Source organism: Taudactylus pleione, unplaced genomic scaffold (assembly GCF_031769625.1).
Source record: "Taudactylus pleione unplaced genomic scaffold, aTauple2 ptg001636l, whole genome shotgun sequence".
NCBI classification, from domain to species: Eukaryota; Metazoa; Chordata; class Amphibia; order Anura; family Myobatrachidae; genus Taudactylus; species Taudactylus pleione.
Window position 1 is genome coordinate 327178 of NW_028286033.1, and position 24899 is coordinate 352076.

The window sequence follows — 24899 nt, forward strand, 5'->3', positions numbered from 1 at the left end:
GCATATACAGGACCAGTGATCACAGTAACCCATTATATGTGTCATACATAGTGTATTGTGTGTCATAATTCCAGCATATACAGGACCAGTGATCACAGTAACCCATTATATGTGTCATACATAGTGTATTGTGTGTCATAATTCCAGCATATACAGGACCAGCGATCACAGTAACCCATTATATGTGTCATACATAGTGTATTGTCATATATCCAGCATATACAGGACCTGTGATCACAGTAACCCATTATATGTGTCATACATAGTGTATTGTGTGTCATAATTCCAGCATATACAGGACCAGTGATCACAGTAACCCATTATATGTGTCATACATAGTGTATTGTGTGTCATAATTCCAGCATATACAGGACCAGCGATCACAGTAACCCATTATATCTGTCATACATAGTGTATTGTGTGTCATTATTCCAGCATATACAGGACCAGTGATCACAGTAACCCATTATATGTGTCATACATAGTGTATTGTGTGTCATAATTCCAGCATATACAGGACCAGTGATCACAGTAACCCATTATATGTGTCATACATAGTGTATTGTGTGTCATAATTCCAGCATATACAGGACCAGCGATCACAGTAACCCATTATATCTGTCATACATAGTGTATTGTGTGTCATTATTCCAGCATATACAGGACCAGTGATCACAGTAACCCATTATATGTGTCATACATAGTGTATTGTGTGTCATAATTCCAGCATATACAGGACCAGTGATCACAGTAACCCATTATATGTGTCATACATAGTGTATTGTGTGTCATAATTCCAGCATATACAGGACCAGTGATCACAGTAACCCATTATATGTGTCATACATAGTGTATTGTGTGTCATAATTCCAGCATATACAGGACCAGCGATCACAGTAACCCATTATATGTGTCATACATAGTGTATTGTCATATATCCAGCATATACAGGACCTGTGATCACAGTAACCCATTATATGTGTCATACATAGTGTATTGTGTGTCATAATTCCAGCATATACAGGACCAGTGATCACAGTAACCCATTATATGTGTCATACATAGTGTATTGTGTGTCATAATTCCAGCATATACAGGACCAGCGATCACAGTAACCCATTATATCTGTCATACATAGTGTATTGTGTGTCATTATTCCAGCATATACAGGACCAGTGATCACAGTAACCCATTATATGTGTCATACATAGTGTATTGTGTGTCATAATTCCAGCATATACAGGACCAGTGATCACAGTAACCCATTATATGTGTCATACATAGTGTATTGTGTGTCATAATTCCAGCATATACAGGACCAGCGATCACAGTAACCCATTATATGTGTCATACATAGTGTATTGTGTGTCATATATCCAGCATATACAGGACCTGTGATCACAGTAACCCATTATATGTGTCATACATAGTGTATTGTGTGTCATAATTCCAGCATATACAGGACCAGTGATCACAGTAACCCATTATATGTGTCATACATAGGGTATTGTGTGTCATAATTCCAGCATATACAGGACCAGTGATCACAGTAACCCATTATATGTGTCATACATAGGGTATTGTGTGTCATAATTCCAGCATATACAGGACCAGTGATCACAGTAACCCATTATATGTGTCATACATAGTGTATTGTGTGTCATAATTCCAGCATATACAGGACCAGTGATCACAGTAACCCATTATATGTGTCATACATAGTGTATTGTGTGTCATAATTCCAGCATATACAGGACCAGCGATCACAGTAACCCATTATATGTGTCATACATAGTGTATTGTGTGTCATAACTCCAGCATATACAGGACCAGCGATCACAGTAAGCTATTAGTAGGGCCGTCCTGCCTGAGCTGAATGTATATTAAATGTGGGCACCATTCCAGAGTATTAGAGCATGTCCGGGAGCCTGGAGGAGCAGCAGAAGAACCTAGCACTGCCCTGGACATATATGCACATATTGGGCTCTATAGCAGTGCATCTCTAACAGTGCATGTTTTCCAGATCTTCTAGTTGGTGCACAGGTTATTTATTACTGGCTGATACATTGATAAAAGATCATCAGGTAGTGCTAATTATGTCATTTTTGATACTGAGAACATGCAGCACTAGTAACAATCTACTATTTCTATTGTGGTCATGGTGTGGGCTGGGGAGGGGGGTTTCCAGGCAGACGGAAACCCCTCCTGCGTTTGCCTTTGATAATAATACATTGTATAATGCGTAGCATGGATAGGGTGTGATAATAATAATCATTGTATAATGGCACAGCAGGGAGGGTGTGATAATAATACATTGTATAATGGCACAGCAGGGAGGGTGTGATAATAATACATTGTATAATGGCGTAGCATGGAGAGGGTGTGATAATAATAATCATTGTATAATGGCACAGCAGGGAGGGTGTGATAACAATACATTCTATAATGGCGCAGCATGGAGAGTGTAATAATAATAATCATTGTATAATGGCACAGCAGGGAGGGTGTGATAATACATTGTATAATGGCACAGCAGGGACTGTGTGATAATACATTGTATAATGGCACAGCAGGGAGGGTGTGATAATAATACATTGTATAATGGCGCAGCATGGAGAGGGTGTGATAATAATAATCATTGTATAATGGCACAGCAGGGAGGGTGTGATAATAATACATTGTATAATGGCACAGCAGGGAGGGTGTGATAATACATTGTATAATGGCACAGCAGGGAGGGTGTGATAATACATTGTATAATGGCACAGCAGGGACTGTGTGATAATACATTGTATAATGGCACAGCAGGGAGGGTGTGATAATAATACATTGTATAATGGCGCAGCATGGAGAGGGTGTGATAATAATAATCATAGTATAATGGCACAGCAGGGAGGGTGTGATAATACATTGTATAATGGCACAGCAGGGAGGGTGTGATAATACATTGTATAATGGCACAGCAGGGACTGTGTGATAATACATTGTATAATGGCACAGCAGGGAGGGTGTGATAATACATTGTATAATGGCACAGCAGGGACTGTGTGATAATACATTGTATAATGGCACAGCAGGGAGGGTGTGATAATAATACATTGTATAATGGCGCAGCATGGAGAGGGTGTGATAATAATAATCATAGTATAATGGCACAGCAGGGAGGGTGTGATAATACATTGTATAATGGCACAGCAGGGATGGTGTGATAATAATACATTGTATAATGGCACAGCAGGGAGGGTGTGATAATAATACATTGTATAATGGCACAGCAGGGAGGGTGTGATAATAATACATTGTATAATGGCGCAGCATGGAGAGGGTGTGATAATAATAATCATAGTATAATGGCACAGCAGGGAGGGTGTGATAATACATTGTATAATGGCACAGCAGGGATGGTGTGATAATAATACATTGTATAATGGCACAGCAGGGAGGGTGTGATAATAATACATTGTATAATGGCGCAGCAGGGAGGGCGTGATAATAATACATTGTATAATGGCACAGCAGGGAGGGTGTGATAATACATTGTATAATGGCACAGCATGGAGAGGGTGTGATAATAATACATTGTATAATGGCACAGCAGGGAGGGTGTGATAATAATACATTGTATAATGGCACAGCAGGGATGGTGTGATAATAATACATTGTATAATGGCACAGCAGGGAGGGTGTGATAATAATACATTGTATAATGGCACAGCAGGGAGGGTGTGATAATAATACATTGTATAATGGCGCAGCATGGAGAGGGTGTGATAATAATAATCATAGTATAATGGCACAGCAGGGAGGGTGTGATAATACATTGTATAATGGCACAGCAGGGATGGTGTGATAATAATACATTGTATAATGGCACAGCAGGGAGGGTGTGATAATAATACATTGTATAATGGCACAGCAGGGAGGGTGTGATAATAATACATTGTATAATGGCGCAGCATGGAGAGGGTGTGATAATAATAATCATAGTATAATGGCACAGCAGGGAGGGTGTGATAATACATTGTATAATGGCACAGCAGGGATGGTGTGATAATAATACATTGTATAATGGCACAGCAGGGAGGGTGTGATAATAATACATTGTATAATGGCGCAGCAGGGAGGGCGTGATAATAATACATTGTATAATGGCACAGCAGGGAGGGTGTGATAATACATTGTATAATGGCACAGCATGGAGAGGGTGTGATAATAATACATTGTATAATGGCACAGCAGGGAGGGTGTGATAATAATACATTGTATAATGGCACAGCAGGGATGGTGTGATAATAATACATTGTATAATGGCACAGCAGGGAGGGTGTGATAATAATACATTGTATAATGGCGCAGCATGGAGAGTGTAATAATAATACATTGTATAATGGCGCAGCAGGGAGGGTGTGATAATAATACATTGTATAATGGCGCAGCAGGGAGGGTGTGATAATAATACATTGTATAATGGCACAGCAGGGAGGGTGTGATAATAATACATTGTATAATGGCACAGCAGGGAGGGTGTGATAATACATTGTATAATGGCACAGCAGGGAGGGTGTGATAATAATACATTGTATAATGGCACAGCAGGGAGGGTGTGATAATACATTGTATAATGGCACAGCATGGAGAGGGTGTGATAATAATACATTGTATAATGGCACAGCATGGAGAGGGTGTGATAATAATAATCATAGTATAATGGCACAGCAGGGAGGGTGTGATAATAATACATTGTATAATGGCACAGCAGGGAGGGTGTGATAATAATACATTGTATAATGGCACAGCAGGGAGGGTGTGATAATAATACATTGTATAATGGCACAGCAGGGAGGGTGTGATAATAATACATTGTATAATGGCACAGCAGGGAGGGTGTGATAATAATACATTGTATAATGGCGCAGCATGGAGAGTGTAATAATAATAATCATAGTATAATGGCACAGCAGAGAGAGTAATAATAATAATAATAATTAGGGGGTGGACACAAAGTATTACAGGGTTTTTCCAAATCTGCCCGGAGCTAACATGGCGGCCCCTGCTCCCTGACATCCGGCGTACGACGTCACCGCTGATAGGTCGCCCCTGCCCGCAACTGAGGCAGCTCTGCCAGCATATGTGATGGCCGCCCTGTCAGTGGGCCTCATGGTAGCGCTGTGACCGCACACACCGGTGTGGTAACCGGGAGATCCGGGACAGAGGAAGCGCCGGACCGGGGGAATTCCAGAGATGGATGGGACCGAGACTCCGGGTGAGATATATGACGTCACATATGTACACACACACACACGTCACTATCCTCTGCTGCTATCTATTATTCAGGAAGATCGTCATTACCTGTCATATACTAATACCAATATATCAGGGTATATATATACACACACACATAGGTATATCACTACAGGGGTATATATATACACACACACATAGGTATATCACTACAGGGGTATATATATACACACACAGGTATATCACTACAGGGGTATATATATACACACACACATAGGTATATCACTACAGGGGTATATATATACACACACACATAGGTATATCACTACAGGGGTATATATATACACACACACATAGGTATATCACTACAGGGGTATATATATACACACACACAGGTATATCACTACAGGGGTATATATTTATACACAGGTATATATATATGTACATCACTACAGGGGTATATATATACACACACACATAGGTATATCACTACAGGGGTATATATATACACACACACATAGGTATATCACTACAGGGGTATATATATACACACACACATAGGTATATCACTACAGGGGTATATATATACACACACACATAGGTATATCACTACAGGGGTATATATATACACACACACATAGGTATATCACTACAGGGGTATATATATACACACACAGGTATATCACTACAGGGGTATATATATACACACACACATAGGTATATCACTACAGGGGTATATATATACACACACACATAGGTATATCACTACAGGGGTATATATATACACACACACATAGGTATATCACTACAGGGGTATATATATACACACACACAGGTATATCACTACAGGGGTATATATTTATACACAGGTATATATATATGTACATCACTACAGGGGTATATATATACACACACACATAGGTATATCACTACAGGGGTATATATATACACACACACATAGGTATATCACTACAGGGGTATATATATACACACACACATAGGTATATCACTACAGGGGTATATATATACACACACACATAGGTATATCACTACAGGGGTATATATATACACACACACATAGGTATATCACTACAGGGGTATATATATACACACACACAGGTATATCACTACAGGGGTATATATTTATACACAGGTATATATATATGTACATCACTACAGGGGTATATATATACACACACACATAGGTATATCACTACAGGGGTATATATATACACACACACATAGGTATATCACTACAGGGGTATATATATATACACACACACAGGTATATCACTACAGGGATATATATATACACACAGGTACATCACTACAGGAGTGCATGTCTATATGTGTGTGTATGTGTGTATATATATATCTATCACTACAGATAAATACACACGTACATCACTACAGGGCATATATATATATACACACAGGTATTCACTACAGGGATATATACGCACACAGGTACATCACTACAAGAGTGTGTATATCACTACAGGGGTATGTGTGGATAGATATACGCATCTGAATCCCGGGCGCCACGCAGTTAAAGTTTTGCACCCAGGATGCACTGGAAACTTCTTCCTCTATACCCCGCCCCTGAGCCACCTCACTTCTAGTTGATGCCCGGCCGGAGTCGGGTCACTGTTTGCGCAGGGGGCTGATTAGCAGCTCCAAAGTGGTTTCATTTTATGAGTTGTTAGTTTTTTTTTTCTTTGACTCTTCAGAGCGGGCAACAGCAGACTATCCATAGGAGTTAGTACGGGAGCCAGCGTCTCGGGGGTTAATTGCCAGCCAGGGGGGGGGTCATCCCTGTTTAGCGGCTCCTCCCCTCAGCGCGCCTTTCCGCTAAGGTCTGACCATGCTGAGCTGCTCTCCTCCTACGGCCACGCCCCCTCTGAGGTCTCCGGCGGCTATTTTATCTCGCTGCATCGCAGATCTCTCCGGACAGCGTGCAGACCAGTTCCCCTGTATACCTCTTCCCTGGGGTTAGTGTATACAGCACTATAGCCTTCCCAGACACTGAATCTGGGCGGTTAATTGTAGGGCCAATATGCAGTATGTGATCTATGTCTGCATGGTATGTGACTTACGCTAGCGCTGACGTCTGTGTCTTTTTTCCCTATTCTGTCAGTTTTTATCTATCCCTCTCTACTGCCCTAACAGGTGTATTTGGGGAGGTTCTTGGATCTCGCATATATAGACAAGTATTTGTGATGTCTGTCACATACGGTTGTGTGCTGCACGGTGCCATATTGTTGGACCAGTGATTTGCATACTTTGTGAGTGTTTAGTATTGCGGTTCTTTCTTTTCTTTCTTTCATAATATTAAAATTTATTTTACACTGCTGCACCCACACTGCTCTCTTGCAGGCTCTGTGCTGCAGGGGTGGGAAAGGAGGATTTAGTTGCTTGGCCCCTCAAACCATCCAACAACTGGACAGGATCCCCCTTGGGCGTTTTTCCTCAGGTACTGGCCTCCATTGCGGGTCACTGACTGTCCCGGCTGTTTTACCCCATATGGGGTTACACCAACAAGCCATACTTCCCTCCCAGGGTATCCCGCATTGTTTGCTGTCTACTCCTGTACTACAGACTGTCACTCCCTATCAGGGGTTACCTCTCTATATGGAGTCGTCCTCCGGTACCACAACAGTCTGTCATTCCCTTCCAGGGACTAATACAAGCTGTACAACCACCCTGGGTGGATGTTTTCTCTAGTTCAGTCCAGAGTTTGGCAGCTTCGCCTACGGCCTTTCAGACCATGTTGCGGAATGAAAAACCTCACAAGGCATCTAAACGTCCTGTAATGTCATCCCAGCCTACACAACTATCAGACACAGAGGTATCGTCAGATGATGGGGAAGTGGCTGAGGCATCTGATTCTGATCCCCCTGCACAAGAGGTGGAGCCTAAATCAAGTATTAATGTTCCAGCGTTGGTGCGGGAGGTCCGATCCATACTAGATATAGAGGATGAAGCTCCTGCCCCTAAATCCAAATACCCTGAGTTTAAACAGGTAAAGGTGACTTCAGCAGTTTCCCTCTCTCTGACCAGCCGGTAGACCATATGGAGGAGGCCTGGCAATCGCCTAGTAAGGGGTAGCAACCGCAAAAGTGTTTGGCCTCATGCTGTAAGTTCCCTGAGGGTCACTGCAAGAAGTGGGAACCACCACCTGAGGTAGATTCTCATGTTACTCGTCTGATTAAAAGTGCTACTCTGCCTATGCCTTCCATTTCTTCCCTGAAGGATTCTACAGATAGGAAGGTGGAGACGTGTCTGAAATCTATTTACTCTCTCTCGGGAACCGTGGCCTGTCCGGCCATGGCTATTTCATGGGTAGCCGAGGCAATAGAGAGCTGGGCGAATGTTCTGGTGGACACCTTTCCCGAGGAGGCTCCTGAGGCTCAAAGGTCTTTAGTGGGCCACATAAGGGATGCAGCTGCTTATATTAGTGAAGCTGCTTTGGATGCCAGCTTACTGACTGCCAAAGTCTCGGCCGCAGCCGTGTTGGCTCGCTGCCCCCTGTGGTTACACTACTGGAGAGCGGGCGCTGATTCCAAAAAGGGCCTGGAGGCCTTACCCTTCAATGGGGAGATATTGTTTGGCCCATATTATTTTGACAATATTGTAGACACACTGGCAAAATCTAAATCTGCTTTCCTGCTGTCAGCATCTGCACCTTCTAAGGCTAGGACCTCTTCCTTTTGGTCCTTTAGTTCTCAAGGAAAGTCCAAAGGACAGTCTTTCCCTAGACAAGTCGACCTCTAAGCCTAAGAAACAGGCCTGGAGCACCAGACGCCCTGCTTCCAAGTTGGAGGATAAGCCCCCAGCCTGACGGGACGGTCCTCCTTCCGGGGGGATCCCAGAGTGGGAGGCCGACTTCTTCAGTTTGCCCAACGCTCGTGTCACACCACCAAGGATGCTTGGGTAAAAGAAGTGGTCTCTCAAGGGTAGGGCCTCTCATTCCGTCGAAGCCTCCCCATTAGTTATTCTGCACAAGCCCTCCTCTGGACAAGAACAGTGCCTTGCAGATCCAGGAGGCCATACAGTCCTTGCTGAAAGCAGAGGTCATTGAACAAGTTCCACTGTCTCAGCGCGGGTCTGGTTACTATTTGTGGCCGGGGCACGACCCCACGTTGCTAAAATCGCCACTCTGGGACTGAAGGGGTTAACCCTCGTTGCACGGCACCATCTTCAATGGGACAATGTAGGTGCAGGACGCCATGTACAGTGTTCTCCCCCAAAAAAAATTCCAGCCGGGTGGCATCAAGAAGTAGCCGGGTGGGGGCCTTCGCAATAATAAAATGTTTTAAACCCTGACCTTATAATGATTTAAGCTTGAAATAACCTTTTATATATTAATTCTCCTCTTCCTATTAGAGGCCCAGTTGTCTCATTATGAAAAAGCTGCAAAGTCTGTAGGATCTGGTCTTTTTTATACAGCTCCCAGATACTGGGCCTGATTCAGAGTTGGGAACAGAGGGCCTGATTCAGAGCCGGACGCTCTGACCAGAGCGCTCGCTCTGAATCAGTGCCCTCCTCCCTCAACTTGGAGCGGCCTCATGGGCGCTCGCATAGCTGTGGGTTACCACCCACAGCTATAGCGAGCGTCCATGATGATGGTCAAGACCATCGCGACCATCGGGCTTGCGACGAGACCCTGCGGTAGGGTCTCGGTGACCGCAAGCCCTGGAGTGATTTTGGCTCTATAAAATCTATCGGAGCCAAAATCACTCCCACTGACATCACTACTGATGTCAGTGGGGCCGGACTCAGACGGTTGGCATTCCGTCTGGCAGCCACGCACCCGGCACACCCACCAAAGGGGGCGTGCTGTCACTCACCATCGACAGCACGCCCCCTTTGGTGCGAGACCCATAACGATGGCTTGGCCGTCGTTATTCGGGTCTCGCGCATGCGCACGACGGAGCTCCCTCCGTCATGCGCATGCGTTATTCGGCACCATCGACCAGCTTGCGAGCATCCTGCGCTCCCGAGCTGGTCTGAATCAGCCCCAGAGAGGTAGAGAGAGCACTTACCTGTGTACCTGGGCAAACCATGTTGCAATACAAGGGGTGTAAATACATAAAATGTTTTACATGCAGGGTAAATACTGGCTGCTCTTACATGTAGCCCACACATACTGCACAGCTTTATTACTACTCTACAATTTACATGTCACCTCCCTCCCAAATCTAATGGTACATACACACGGTCAGATTTTTCTTCAGATCTGAACGATTTAAAAAATCGTTCATATCTGAAGGAAAATCTGACATGTTTGAATGATGCGCGTTCCCGATGGTCAGATAACGATATCTGACATCTGATGGGTTTGCAGTCAGATTTGGACGATTCCATTCATTTTAATGCAGTCAAAAATCGTTCATAGTTCAAATCGTTCATCTGACAAATCTGACCGTGTGTATGCTCCATAAATCTCTCTGCACATTGTAAATATGCCCCCCCCTGCAGTGCAGCCTGGTTTCCCCAAAGTGATCAGTTCAGAGAGATCTCTCTCTATTCCCAACTCTGAATCAGGCCCACTCTCCCCCCTGCAGGCTCCCAAAGTGCCCGGTGATGCACCTGCAAACACCAGCCTGGGGAGAACACTGATGTACTATAGATTTATGGGTGATATTGCATTTTCTCATTCAGTGTGCTGTGCGCAGTTGTGGAAATGTACTTTTAAATGTACATCGTGTGCACTTGTAGAAACGTACAGCCCGTGCACTTGTAAAAGGTATTGACAATTGGAGACAAACTGCTCTGTACACATCCTCACCTTGGACTGATATGGTAGTTGCCCTAGCCGGGCAGTGGGGATGGATATGGTAGTTGCCCTAGCCGGGCAGTGGGGATGGATATGGTAATTGCCCTAGCCGGGCAGTGGGGATGGATATGGTAGTTGCCCTAGCCGGGCAGTGGGGATGGATATGGTAGTTGCCCTAGCCTGGCAGTGGGGATGGATATGGTAATTGCCCTAGCGTGGCAGTGGGGATGGATATGGTAATTGCCCTAGCCTGGCAGTGGGGATGGATATGGTAATTGCCCTAGCCGGGCAGTGGGGATGGATATGGTAATTGCCCTAGCCGGGCAGTGGGGATGGATATGGTAATTGCCCTAGCCTGGCAGTGGAGGGTTGGTGGGGACTGAACAAGCGTTTCCTTTGGAATGTGAGCTAGGGGGGCTCCTGTGTGTCTCTGAGGATGTCACATGTTTCCTCCTAGTGTTGCCTGATTGGCAGCTGATCCTATGTGGCTGTAGAGTTTTCACGTGGAACTTCTGGTTATGCACCTGCTCTCTGTGCATCCAGACTTCCAGCTATATTTTCTACAGGCTGCGTGTATTCTGCTCACCGGCTTCTAAGTGACCCAAGTACCCTGGGTTCAATCATTGCTGTCTCAGGGGCCTCCAGGCCATACAGCTATCCTGCTTCTATACCACGTTTCAAGCATCGCTGTCTACAAAGCCTCCAGGCCATACAGCTATCCTGCTACTATACCACGTTTCAAGCATCGCTGTCTACAGAGCCTCCAGGCCATACAGCTATCCTGCTTCTATACCACGGTTCAAGCATCGCTGTCTACAGAGCCTCCAGGCCATACAGCTATCCTGCTTCTATACCACGGTTCTAGCATCGCTGTCTATTGAGCCCTCCAGGCCATACAGCTATCCTGCTTCTATACCACGGTTCTAGCATCGCTTTCTACAGAGCCCTCCAGGCCATACAGCTATCCTGCTTCTATACCACGGTTCTAGCATCGCTGTCTACAGAGCCTCCAGGCCATACAGCTATCCTGCTTCTATACCACGGTTCAAGCATCGCTGTCTCCAGGCCCCTCCAGGCCAAACAGCTATCCTGCTTCTATACCACGGTTCAAGCATCGCTGTCTACAGAGCCTCCAGGCCATACAGCTATCCTGCTTCTATACCACGGTTCAAGCATCGCTGTCTCCAGGGCCCTCTAGGCCATACAGCTTTCCTGCTTCTATACCACGGTTCTAGCATCGCTGTCTACAGAGCCTCCAGGTCATACAGCTATCCTGCTTCTATACCACGGTTCAAGCATCGCTGTCTCCAGGGCTCTCTAGGCCATACAGCTATCCTGCTTCTATACCACGGTTCTAGCATCACTGTCTACAGAGCCTCCAGGCCATACAGCTATCCTGCTTCTATACCACGGTTCTAGCATCGCTGTCTGCAGGCCCCTCCAGGCCAAACAGCTATCCTGCTTCTATACCACGGTTCTAGCATCGCTGTCTACAGAGCCTCCAGGCCATACAGCTATCCTGCTTCTATACCACGGTTCAAGCATCGCTGTCTCCAGGGCCCTCTAGGCCATACAGCTATCCTGCTTTCTATACCACGGTTCAAGCATCGCTGTTTCCAGGCCCCTCTAGGCCATACAACTATCCTGCTTCTATACCACGGTTCTAGCATCGCTGTCTACTGAGCCTCCAGGCCATACAGCTATCCTGCTTCTATACCACGGTTCTAGCATTGCTGTCTACTAGGCCCTTCAGGCCATACAGCAATCCTGCTTCAACACTACGTTTCAAGCACCGCTGTCTACTAGGCCCTCCAGGTCATACAGCAATCCTGCTTCTATACCACGGTTCAAGCATCGCTGTCTACAGAGCCTCCAGGCCATACAGCAATCCTGCTTCTATACCACGGTTCAAGCATCGCTGTCTGCAGGGCCCTCCAGGCCATACAGCTATCCTGCTTCTATACCATGTTTCTAGCTACGCTGTCTACAGAGCCTCCAGGCCATACAGCTATCCTGCTTCTATACCACGGTTCTAGCATCGCTGTCTGCAGGCCCCTCCAGGCCAAACAGCTATCCTGCTTCTATACCACGGTTCTAGCATCGCTGTCTACAGAGCCTCCAGGCCATACAGCTATCCTGCTTCCATACCACGGTTCAAGCATCGCTGTCTACAGGGCCCTCTAGGCCATACAGCTATCCTGCTTCTATACCACGGTTCTAGCATCGCTGTCTACAGAGCCTCCAGGCCATACAGCTATCCTGCTTCTATACCACGGTTCAAGCATCGCTGTCTACAGAGCCTCCAGGCCATACAGCTATCCTGCTTCTATACCACGGTTCTAGCATCGCTGTCTACAGAGCCTCCAGGCCATACAGCTATCCTGCTTCTATACCACGTTACAAGCATCGCTGTCTACTGAGCCCTCCAGGCCATACAGCTATCCTGCTCCTATACCACGGTTCTAGCATCGCTGTCTACAGAGCCTCCAGGTCATACAGCTATCCTGCTTCTATACCACGGTTCTAGCATCGCTGTCTACAGAGCCTCCAGGCCATACAGCTATCCTGCTTCTATACCACGGTTCTAGCATCGCTGTCTACAGAGCCTCCAGGCCATACAGCTACCCTGCTTCTATACCACGGTTCTAGCATCGCTGTCTACAGAGCCCTCCAGGCCATACAGCTATCCTGCTTCTATACCACGGTTCTAGCATCGCTGTCTACAGAGCCTCCAGGCCATACAGCTATCCTGCTTCTATACCACGGTTCTAGCATCGCTGTCTACAGAGCCTCCAGGCCATACAGCTATCCTGCTTCTATTCCACGTTACAAGCTTCGCTGTCTACAGTGCCTCCAGGCCATACAGCTATCCTGCTTCTATACCACGGTTCAAGCATCACTGTCTCCAGGGCCTCCTGGCCATACAGCTATCCTGCTTCTATACCACGGTTCAAGCATCACTGTCTCCAGGGCCTCCAGGCCATACAGCTATCCTGCTTCTATACCACGGTTCAAGCATCACTGTCTCCAGGGCCCTCTAGGCCATACAGCTATCCTGCTTCTATACCACGGTTCTAGCATCGCTGTCTACTGAGCCCTCCAGGCCATACAGCTATCCTGCTTCTATACCACGGTTCAAGCATCGCTGTCTACAGTGCCTCCAGGCCATACAGCTATCCTGCTTCTATACTACGGTTCTAGCTACGCTGTCTATTGAGCCCTCCAGGCCATCCAGCAATCCTGCTTCTATACCACGGTTCAAGCATTGTTGTCTACTAGGCCTCCTGGCCTTTTAACAATTTTAGTTTGGACTGTAAACCTATAGTATATTCTATTGACTGTCCTATGGTTTCAGCTTCTTATTGCACCATTGACATGTTGTGTTTTCACTGGTCCATCATATCATTTTGTTTAGTAAACTGCCATGATTTACCCATACTTACCCATGTGTTTGTTCTTCTATGTGCCACGTATCTACAACACCTCCATCTCGGTCCTAGCAATTGCTAGAGGATCGTAACAACAACCCTGTATATCTTTTGTAGAGAAGAATTGCTGTTTAATAAGATTTCTGTATGCTGATTATTCCCCTTAAACGTGAAGGATGAGTCTTTTTCAAGACTTTGAGCAATAAACATCTCGCCTGACTACAATTGCATCTAAATCCTGCAGCCAACAAAATTGTGCCAAGCGCTATTCCGTTCTCCAGCTGTTCTGGGTAAGAGCTCCGCGTCTCCAAGTTCAAGCCCTCTGCCAAGCTACCGTGCAGACCTGGTCCATTGCGAGGGATCAGGAGGAACTAGCCGACACCAATCAGGGGGTGTGGCCGCAGCTAGTCAAACGCAGAAGCGGTTCCAGGTGCGGAGGTAGGAGCCTGGGTGTTCATAAGCGGTTCCGAGTGCTGATAGGAGGAGCTCGGTGGTGGCAGCAACATACACGGCCATTGCGCAGTGGGCGGAGTTAGTAACAGGAGGTCACTGACGGTAAGCAGGAATCCCTGATACCCAAGATCCAGTGGGGATTGAAAACCCCAATCTGTGATCGGGAGTCGGGCTCAGGCCATCTGGTTCTCATCGGCCTATCCTCAAACTCACAGCTCTGAACAAGTTCCCCAGGGTGCCCAGGTTCAGGATGGAAACTTTACGATCCATCATACTGTTTATGGAACCTGGGGATTACATGGTATCACTGGACATTCAGGATACCTATCTTCATATTCCCATAGCATCTTCCCACCAGCGTTATCTATGGTTTGCTATACTGAAACAACACTTCCCGTTTCGGGCGCTGCCCTTTGGCCTCTCCACGGTTCCAAGGGCATTTACCAACATGATGGCTGTCATGGCAGCGCATCTATGGAGTCAGGGTATATGACTGTTGCTGTACCTAGACATCTTCCTTTTACTGGCGGGCTCTCCACAGGTACTTCAGCAACACCTGCACCTGACGATCGCCTGTCTACAAGTGCACAGGTGGCTGATTAATTGGATAAAGTCCTCCCTAATTCCCTCACACAGATCTTCATTTGGGAGCCTTTCTGGATTCTCCTCAGCAGAGAATTTTTGTAACTCCTAAAAAGATCTCCTCTCTGCAAGTGCGCAGTTGTCTGCGCAGTCGCCGGGTGTCGATACACTCGGCAATGCAGGTCCCTGCATGGTGTCCACATTCGACATGCTAGAATATGCCCAATTCCATTCAAGACCCCTGCAGGGACTGATTACTATCCAAGTGGAACGGGTTACCCCACTGAATGAGGACTCAGACGCTGGTGCTTTCTCCGGAGGTGCGCCTGTCTCTGTCTCGGTGGCTACAAATAATTCATTTCACTGAGTGTCGCTCCTTTTGGATCCTGGACTGGGCACTTCTGACAACGGATGCCAGTCTCCGGGGTTGGGGCACAATGACCGGCCCGCACTCATTTCAGAGCCGTTGGACAGCAGACGAAGGAATTCCTTCCAATCAACATATTGGAACTTCGAGCTGTGTACAGGGCCCTCGTGATGACAAGACACATTCTTCACAGAAGAGCCGTGCAGGTTCAGTCCGACAACACCACCACGGTGGCTTACATCAACCATCAGGGAGGTTCACTTGAAGTTGGGTAGCAATGAGACAAGTGTCACCTCCCGGCCATCTCTGCAGTGTTCATTCCGGGAGTTCTCAATTGGGAAGCGGACTTCCTTAGCCGTTACAACGTGCATCCAGTGGAATGGTCTCTTCACCAATAGGTGTTTCAACTCAGTGGACAAATGGGGCCTCCCAAAGGTGGACGTCATGGCCTCCCGTCGCAATCACAAGTTATCAGTGTACGGGTCCGGCACAAGAGATGCCGAAGCAAACTTAGTGGACACTCATGTCAGTGAAGTGGACCTTCCAGTTTGCGTACCTATTTCCTCCTCTATCCCTGCTTTCTCTGGTTCTTCAGAAGTTGAAACCGGATGGAGGCACGGGCCTGCTGGTGGCTCCAGCTTGGCCCAGATATCATTGGTACTCAGATCTTCGGAGTTTCTCCATCGACACTCCGTTCCTAATACCTCAGCGTCCAGACTTGTTGTCTCAAGGCCCTTTCCTTTACCTGGACCTGGATCATCTGTCTTTGACTGCGTGGCTCTTGAGACATCCTTCCTTAGGTCCAGGGCATTCTCTAGCTCGGTAATCAATACGATGCTTCGAGCGCGTAAACCTTCCCCAGCCAGGATCTATCACAGAGTGTGGCATACTTTAATTCAAGTTGTGTCGCACAAGGGATTACGACCCTCAAGTGTTTCCAGAATACTAGCGTTCCTTCGATGGTTGGACCTCGTCTTATGCCTGGCCTCGTTGAAGGTGCATGTGTCAGTGTGGTTCCAGCGAAGGATGGCTCTGCTCCCGGATATCCACACCTTTTTCCAGGTGTTCTCCGGATTCAACCTCCCTTTATCCTACCTGTGGCTCCTTGGGATTTGGTGGTAGTTCCTTCGGGCCCTCCAGAATCCTCCATTTGAACCACTAGACTTGGTGGAAAGTAAGACCTTTTTTTTTTTTTTTTCTTCTGGCAATTGCATTTGCCAGGAGGGTGTCAGAATTGGGGGCGCTCTCCTGTGAACCTCCCTTTCTGATATTTCACCAGGACAGGGCTGTGCTTCGCCACCTTTTCTAAGGTTTTATGCATTAGATACCTTCGCCTCTCAAGAGGCTTCCTTTGGGCGCCGGATTCTCCTCTCAGTGCAGGAGCATCCTCACCTTTAAAAGGACTGCTTTGGAACATCCTCAAGGTCACCCTGTGGTGCCTATGGACCCTGAAGAAGAAAATGGGAGATATGGTAAGAACTTGCCTTTTGTTAACTTTTTCTTCGAAGCCCATAGGGTCCACAGGGCACCCGCACTGACGCACCTGGCTTCATATGGCCTCTCGTACTGGTCACCGGTTTTCCTTCTCCTTTTCAGAGTGTGATTCTTGAGTGTTCCAGTCTTCCTTCTCTCTTTTTACTTCTCCGGCCTTTGACTACTTATGAACTGAGGTGCCTCTGGCTCGTGGCGGGGGTATAGAGAAGGTTGGTTCCAGTGCATCATGGGAGCAAAGCTTTTAAGGAAGAGTATAAATCCCCTTCACTAGCCGTACCTGGAAGTGACGTGAGTGAGGGGCGGAAGTGGAGGTTTCTGCCCACACTTTCCATGAAAATAAGAAAGTTAGCCTGTTGTGGGTTTTCTTCGTTCGCCACGCTGCGGGCTCGGTTATGTTCCGCCTCTATGCCCATTTGGATGATAGGGAATGACGTTGGAAACTGGCAGATGATGTCATTGTACAAAAACGGAAGGGGATCTATCTCTTCCCAAGCTTTTAACTGTGTGGTGCCCAGGATCCAGATCCAGCTAATCCCCAAGGTCTCCCTGTGGACCCTATGGAATTTGAAGAAAGAGGGTTAACAAAGGTAAGTTTTTACCATAACTATCATATTATACAGGTATAGCCCTACAGGGGTAGGGGTGTATGAGTGTGTATGTATACACACACACACACACACTATATATCTATCTCTCATTACACCTTTTGTCTCTCTTGCTTAGGTGGTGGTAAAAACAAGAAAACGGAGAGTCGTCAGGTAGTATGTACTAATATATAATTGTTATTATGGTTTGTTTACATGTGAGGCAGCTAAGACTGACAACACGGTACCTGACTGCTGACTATAGAGAGGAGGAGAATCTGCTGCAGTCACTGGTCTATATTCTCCGCTTAGTAGGAGTGGGAGGGGGAAAGGTGATGCTAATGGAGATGATGTACGGGTCACATTGGGGGAGGTGTAATGGTGATGATGTAGCGGTCAGAGATTGGGGGAGGGGCTGGAGTAGGGGGGCGGATAACGGTGATGGAGATGATGTAGTGGTCAGAGATTGGGGAGGGGATGGAGTAGGGGGAAGGGTGATGGTGAAGTAGATGATGTAGTGGTCAGAGAATGGGGAGGGGATGGAGTAGGTGGAAAGGTGATGGAGATGATGTAGGGGCCAGAGATTGGGGGAGGAGATGGAGTATGGGGAATCTTGATGATGTAGTGGTCAGAGATTGGGGGAGTGGATGGAGTAGGGGGAAGGGTGATATGAAGGAGATGATGTAGTGGTCAGAGATTGGGGGAGGGGATGGAGTAGGGGGAAGGGTGATGGTGAAGTAGATGATGTAGTGGTCAGAGAATGGGGAGGGTATGGAGTAGGGGGAAGGGTGATGGAGATGATGTAGGGGTCAGAGATTGGGGGAGTGGATGGAGTAGGGGGAAGGGTAATATGAAGGAGATGATGTAGTGGTCAGAGATTGGGGGAGGGGATGGAGTAGGGGGAAGGGTGATGGTGAAGTAGATGATGTAGTGGTCAGAGAATGGGGAGGGGATGGAGTAGGGGGAAATGTTATGGAGATGATGTAGTGGTCACAGATTGGGGGAGGAGATGGAGTAGGGGGAATGGTGATGGAGATGATGTAGTAGTCAGAGATTGGGCAGGTGATGGAGTAGGGGGAATGGTGATGGAGATTATGTAGTGGTCAGATTGGACAGGGGATGGAGTAGGGGGAAGGGTGATGGTGAAGGAGATGATGTAGTGGTCATAGAATGGGGTAGGGGATGGAGTAGGGGGAAGGGTGATGCTGAAGGAGATGATGTAGGGGGTCAGATTGGGGGAGGGGATGGAGTAGGGGGAAGGGTGAAGGAGATGATGTAGTGGTTAGAGATTGGGGGAGGGGATGGAGTAGGGGGAAGGGTGAAGGAGATGATGTAGTGGTCAGATTGGGGAGGGGATGGAGTAGGAGGAAGGGTAATGGTGAAGGAGATGATGTAGTGGTCAGAGATTGGGGGAGGGGATGGAGTAGGGGGAAGGGTGATGGTGAAGGAGATGATGTAGGGGTCAGAGATTGGGGGAGGGGATGGAGTAGGGGGAATGGTGATGGAGATGATGTAGTGGTCAGATTGGGGAGGGGATGGAGTAGAGGGAAGGGTGATGCTTAATAAGATGATGTAGTGGTCAGAGATTGGGGGAAGGGGATGGAGTAGGGGGGAAGGATAATGGTGATGGAGATGTAGTGGTCAGAGAATGGGGGAGGGGATGGAGTAGGGGGAAGGGTGATGCTGAAGGAGATGATGTAGGGGGTCAGAGATTGGGGGAGGGGTTGGAGTAGGGGGAAGGGTGAAGGAGATGATGTAGTGGTTAGAGATTGGGGGAGGGGATGGAGTAGGGGGAAGGGTGAAGGAGATGATGTAGTGGTTAGAGATTGGGGGAGGGGATGGAGTAGGTGGAAGGGTGATGGTGAAGGAGATGATGTAGTGGTCAGATTGGGGGAGGGGTTGGAGTAGGGGGAAGGGTGAAGGAGATGATGTAGTGGTTAGAGATTGGGGGAGGGGATGGAGTAGGGGGAAGGGTGAAGGAGATGATGTAGTGGTTAGAGATTGGGGGAGGGGATGGAGTAGGTGGAAGGGTGATGGTGAAGGAGATGATGTAGTGGTCAGATTGGGGGAGGGGATGGAGTAGGGGGGAAAGGTTATGGTGATGGAGCTGATGTAGGGGTCAGAGATTGGGAGAGTGGATGGAGTAGGGGGAAGGGTGATGGAGATGATGTAGTGGTCAGAGATTGGGGGAGGAGATGGAGTAGGTGGAAGGGTGATGGGGAAGGAGATGATGTAGTGGTCAGATTGGGGGAGGGGATGGAGTAGGGGGGAAAGGTTATGGTGATGGAGCTGATGTAGGGGTCAGAGATTGGGAGAGTGGATGGAGTAGGGGGGAAAGGTTATGGTGAAGGAAATGATGTAGGGGCCAGAGATTGGGGAGGGGAGATGGAGTAGGGGGAAGGGTGATGGTGATTTAGATGATGTAGCGGTTAGAGATTGGGGGAGGGGATGGAGTAGGGGGAAGTGTGATGGTGAAGGAGATGATGTAGGGGCCAGAGATTGGGGAGGGGATGGAGTAGGGGGGAAAGGTCTTGGTGAAGGAGATAATATAGGGGCCAGAGAATTGGGGAGGGGATGGAGTAGGGGGGAAAGGTTATGGTGAAGGAGATGATGTAGGGGCCAGAGATTGGGGGGGATGGAGTAGGGTGAAGGTCGATGCTTTTCGACTCTTTCATAAATGGTAAATCAGTGGTGGTTACAGGCATGGGGTAGCAGGGCCGTCGCTCGGAGCGCCGTAGTCTGAAGATTATTGCAGTCACCAGCGGCCGGATCCTTAAGAGCCGCCCTCCTCCCACCCACTGGCGTTATTGATATACGCTCAAGGGGAAGGAGCACAAGACGGCTCTGAAAGACCTTGCACCGGCCCTGTGGCAAATGCATTCTATCCGGACTACAATTTAAGCCCAGGGTAATTAAATCTATGTAATATATGGTTCATATAGTAGTTTAGGTCATGAGATGGTAGAAGAATACATGTAATTATGACAGTAAGACTAGCATATTATATGGCAGTGTAGTGGGTGATGGCTACATTCGGTAAGTGGTAATTATCAGTGTAGTGGGTGATGGCTACATTCGGTAAGTGGTAATTATCAGTGTAGTGGGTGATGGCACCATGGGGTAATTATTGCGGTCTAGTTGTAGGTGACAGCGGGAACATGGGGATATTATAACAGCACAATATATTATAGCGTCATACTCTTGTTTGGAGAAAATAATCCTTAAAATGTTTAGAGGAATAATTTAATTACTCCAAAAAAGAGAGTAGAATGACCACTACTGCCAAAAGGTCTTTGGTTACTTATTAGTTACTGGAGGATATATGGCAGTATTGTAATTACTTAAATGCAAGACTAATTTCCTATGCTCCCCCTCCTGTCCCTTCTAATGTCACCTTAGGTTAGATCCGTTGTAGCAGGGACATCAGGGAATCGTCCCTTCCCAATGAGGTTGCTATAGATGCGTCACACTGGCCACTCTCTCCGCTTCCCCGGTATTTGTACCACATGCTGTCATGTGACTAGGTGAGCGGTCATTAGGGGTCCCAAGATTCAGGGGTCATCGCCCATGTGCTGTCATGTGACTAGGTGAGCGGTCATTAGGGGTCCCAAGATTCAGGGGTCATCGCCCATGTGATGTCATGTGACTAGGTGAGCGGTCATTAGGGGTCCCAAGATTCAGGGGTCATCGCCCATGTGATGTCATGTGACTAGGTGAGCGGTCATTAGGGGTCCCAAGATTCAGGGGTCATCGCCCATGTGATGTCATGTGACTAGGTGAGCGGTCATCAGGGGTTCCAAGATTCAGGGGTCATCGTCCATGTGCTGTCATGTTACTAGGTCAGGGGTCATCGCCCATGTACTGTCATGTGACTAGGTGAGCGGTCATTAGGGTTCCCAAGATTCAGTGGTCATCGCCCATGTGCGGTCATGTGACTAGGTGAGCGGTCATTAGGGGTCCCAAGATTCAGTGGTCATCGCCCATGTGCTGTCATGTGACTAGGTGAGCGGTCATTAGGGGTCCCAAGATTCAGTGGTCATCGCCCATGTGCTGTCATGTGACTAGGTGACCGGTCATCAGGGGTCATCGCCCATGTGCTGTCATGTGACTAGGTGAGCGGTCATTAGGAGTCCCAAGATTCAGGGTTCATCAGCCATGTGCTGTCATGTGACTAGGTGAGCGGTCATCAGGGGTCCCAAGATTCAGGGTTCATCGCCCATGTGCTGTGATGTGACTAGGTGAGCGGTCATCAGTGGTCCCAAGATTCAGGGGTCGCCCATGTGCTGTCATGTGACTAGGTGAGCGGTCATTAGGGGTCCCAAGATTCAGGGGTCATCGCCCATGTGCTGTCATGTGACTAGGTGAGCGGTCATCAGGGGTCACTGTGTGTCCGGTCATGTGACCAGGTGAAAGGTCAGTAGTGTTCCTGGGGCTCAGTTGTCACTTTGTGTTCCAGGTAAAAAGTCAGGAAATGTGCAGAGAGGAGAAGCTTCGTTTACGTAAGGAAAAGAAACAGCAAAAGAAGAACAAGGAGAAGGTGGCGGCTGAATCAGCGGAGGGGGCACAGGACAGCATTGCCCAGAAAGGTTGGAGGTCTTTGGGGGGTGTAGTAGATCTGGCGGTATAACTGGTGGTGGGAGCCATGCCTTACAGACCCCTACCACAGCTCATGTGCAGAGACAGGTCATAGGACAACTGAGCTGTCACCATGATTTATAGCTGTCCCCTTCATTCTGCGCTCTACCGATCCCACGCTCTGCGCCCGAACCCTGTGTGTCACCCGCATAGAACTGATATTTGCTGGGGTTCCGTACGGGTGGTATGATTATATGTGTGTGTTTAATGTTTCTGTCCTGCTTCTTCTTATAGTGAACACCCAGTGCCCTGTTACCACGCATAACACCCCATGCCCCGCACCGCCAATTGTCACTGGAGCTGTGCCCGATGTGCCGTCAGGAGGAAAGAGCAAGTCGGAGCTGCGAGCAGAGCGAAGGGCCAAACAGGAGGCTGAGCGCAACCAGAAACAGAATAAAAAAGCCGAGCTGAGCACTGGACCCGCACCGACCAAAGTGAAGGCCCAACCCAGCGACGGACAGGCAGGTGAGAGCTGTGCAGCCAGGTGACGGTCAGGCTGGTGAGAGCTGTGCTGCCAGGTGACGGTCAGGCAGGTGAGAGCTGTGCAGCCAGGTGACGGTCAGGCAGGTGAGAGCTGTGCAGCCAGGTGACGGTCAGGCAGGTGAGAGCTGTGCAGCCAGGTGACGGTCAGGCTGGTGAGAGCTGTGCAGCCAGGTGACGGTCAGGCTGGTGAGAGCTGTGCAGCCAGGTGACGGTCAGGCTGGTGAGAGCTGTGCAGCCAGGTGACGGTCAGGCAGGTGACTGTTAGACAGGTAAGGGAGACCAGGTGACAGGCCCCGTACTAGCCGGACTCTGGGGACCTCCCTGGACTGCTGCCGGAGTCACCGGGGACAAGGTAAGCCGCGGGTCGCCGACTAGCGGCGGCTCGCGGGTCTTACTAGGAATGCAGTCCTTTGCCCCCGGTTCTAGAGGACAGACCAGGGGCTGCTAGCGGTGGCGGCGGGCTCCCCCTCTGCCGAGGAATACCCCGTCAGTCCACTAGACCACCAGGGATTTTACATTGCAAGCTGGAAGCCGGCAGCCCTGGGGTTAATGGCTAGCCAGGGGAGGAAGCCTTCCCTGTATAGCGGCTCCTCCCCTCAGCTCAGCGCGCCTTTCAGCTCGTAGTCTGGCGTCGTTGAGCTGCAGATTACTCGACCACTCCTCCCCTGAGGTCTCTGGGGGCTATTTTCTTGTGGCAGCGCAGATCTCTCAGGGAGCACGCGGACCGGTCCCCCTGTGTACCTCTCCCCTGATCAAGGACAGTGTACGCAGCGCTATAGCCCTCCCAGACACTGAATCTGGGAGGTGATTGTAGTGGAAAGGTGCAGTGAGTATATCTTCCTGCATGGTATGTGACTTTTGCTAGTGCTGCTGTCTGTGCTAATTTCTACTTACTGTCAGCCTATACCTATCCCTTTCCTTCTACAAGCCCTACAGGTGTGCGGGGGAAGGGTGTTTCTACTGACCTCACTTATATAGATCACGTATTTGTGAGGTCCGTCACATACAGTTGTGTGCTACACAGTACCATATTGTGGGCTGTTGTTCAGCACACTGGTGAGTGCGCTTGATTCGGCTCTGTTGCCAGATATATTTATTTACATAATATATTTTGTTATGTCGGACGAGGAGATTGAGCACTCCGTGGCTCCGGTGTTGGTCTCCTGTGGACGCTGTTCTGCAGGAGTGGATAGGGAGGATTTGTCACAGGATTGCCTGTGTAGACGGTGCCAGGTGGTTCCTGGCCCATCAAAACCTCCTATGACGCAGGAAAGACCATGGGCGATGTGTTCTCAAGTGCTGGTGTCTATTGCGGACCGTCTGTCGGTCCCGACTGCTGTTCCTACTAGGGCGTTACCAAAGCCGGCCGCCCCCCATTCCCCGGGTGTCCCGCAATTATTGCGGAGTCCCCCCCGGGTCTCAGTCTGTTGGTCCTTATGTCGGGTTACCTATGTATATACTGGCTTCCCCTGTGACGCAGCAGTCTGTGGTGCCCTTCCAGGCCCCTGGGTGGATGTGCTCTCCATCTCCGTACAAAATTTGGCGTCCGCGTCTTCGGCTTTTCAGTCAATGTTGCAGACTGACATGCCTTCTAGGGCGTCAAAACGCACTCTATTGGCGCAGGCGGCACATGTTTCGGACTCCGAGGGGTCCTCAGATGATGGGGAGGTTCATGATGACACTGACTCGGACACATCGGTCCAGGAAGTGGATTCCAAGTCGTCCATTAATGTGCGAGCGCTGGTTAGGGCGGTACGTGCCATTCTCCTAATAGAGGATGAGGCACCAGCGCCTAAGTCGAAGTATCCTAGTTTCAAAAAAACTAAGGTGGCTTCTGCGGTGTTTCCCCTGTC

At 48.3% G+C, this 24899-nt stretch overlaps 1 protein-coding gene across 2 annotated transcripts in view; it reads left to right on the forward strand.

Moving 5' to 3' along the window:
* Window positions 1-5089: 5089 nt before the first annotated feature.
* EIF2B4 (eukaryotic translation initiation factor 2B subunit delta) overlaps window positions 5090-24899 on the forward strand; it is a 124402-nt gene continuing 104592 nt past the window's right edge. The window contains exons 1-4 of one of the 2 annotated variants that reach the window (XM_088464322.1): window positions 5090-5263; window positions 18068-18105; window positions 22385-22514; window positions 22798-23028. In XM_088464322.1, the coding sequence (XP_088320448.1) occupies window positions 5242-5263; window positions 18068-18105; window positions 22385-22514; window positions 22798-23028 (421 nt within the window). In that variant the 5' untranslated portion in view covers window positions 5090-5241. The remainder of the gene's footprint in view (window positions 5264-18067; window positions 18106-22384; window positions 22515-22797; window positions 23029-24899) is intronic. The other variant, XM_088464323.1, reaches the window with a different exon arrangement.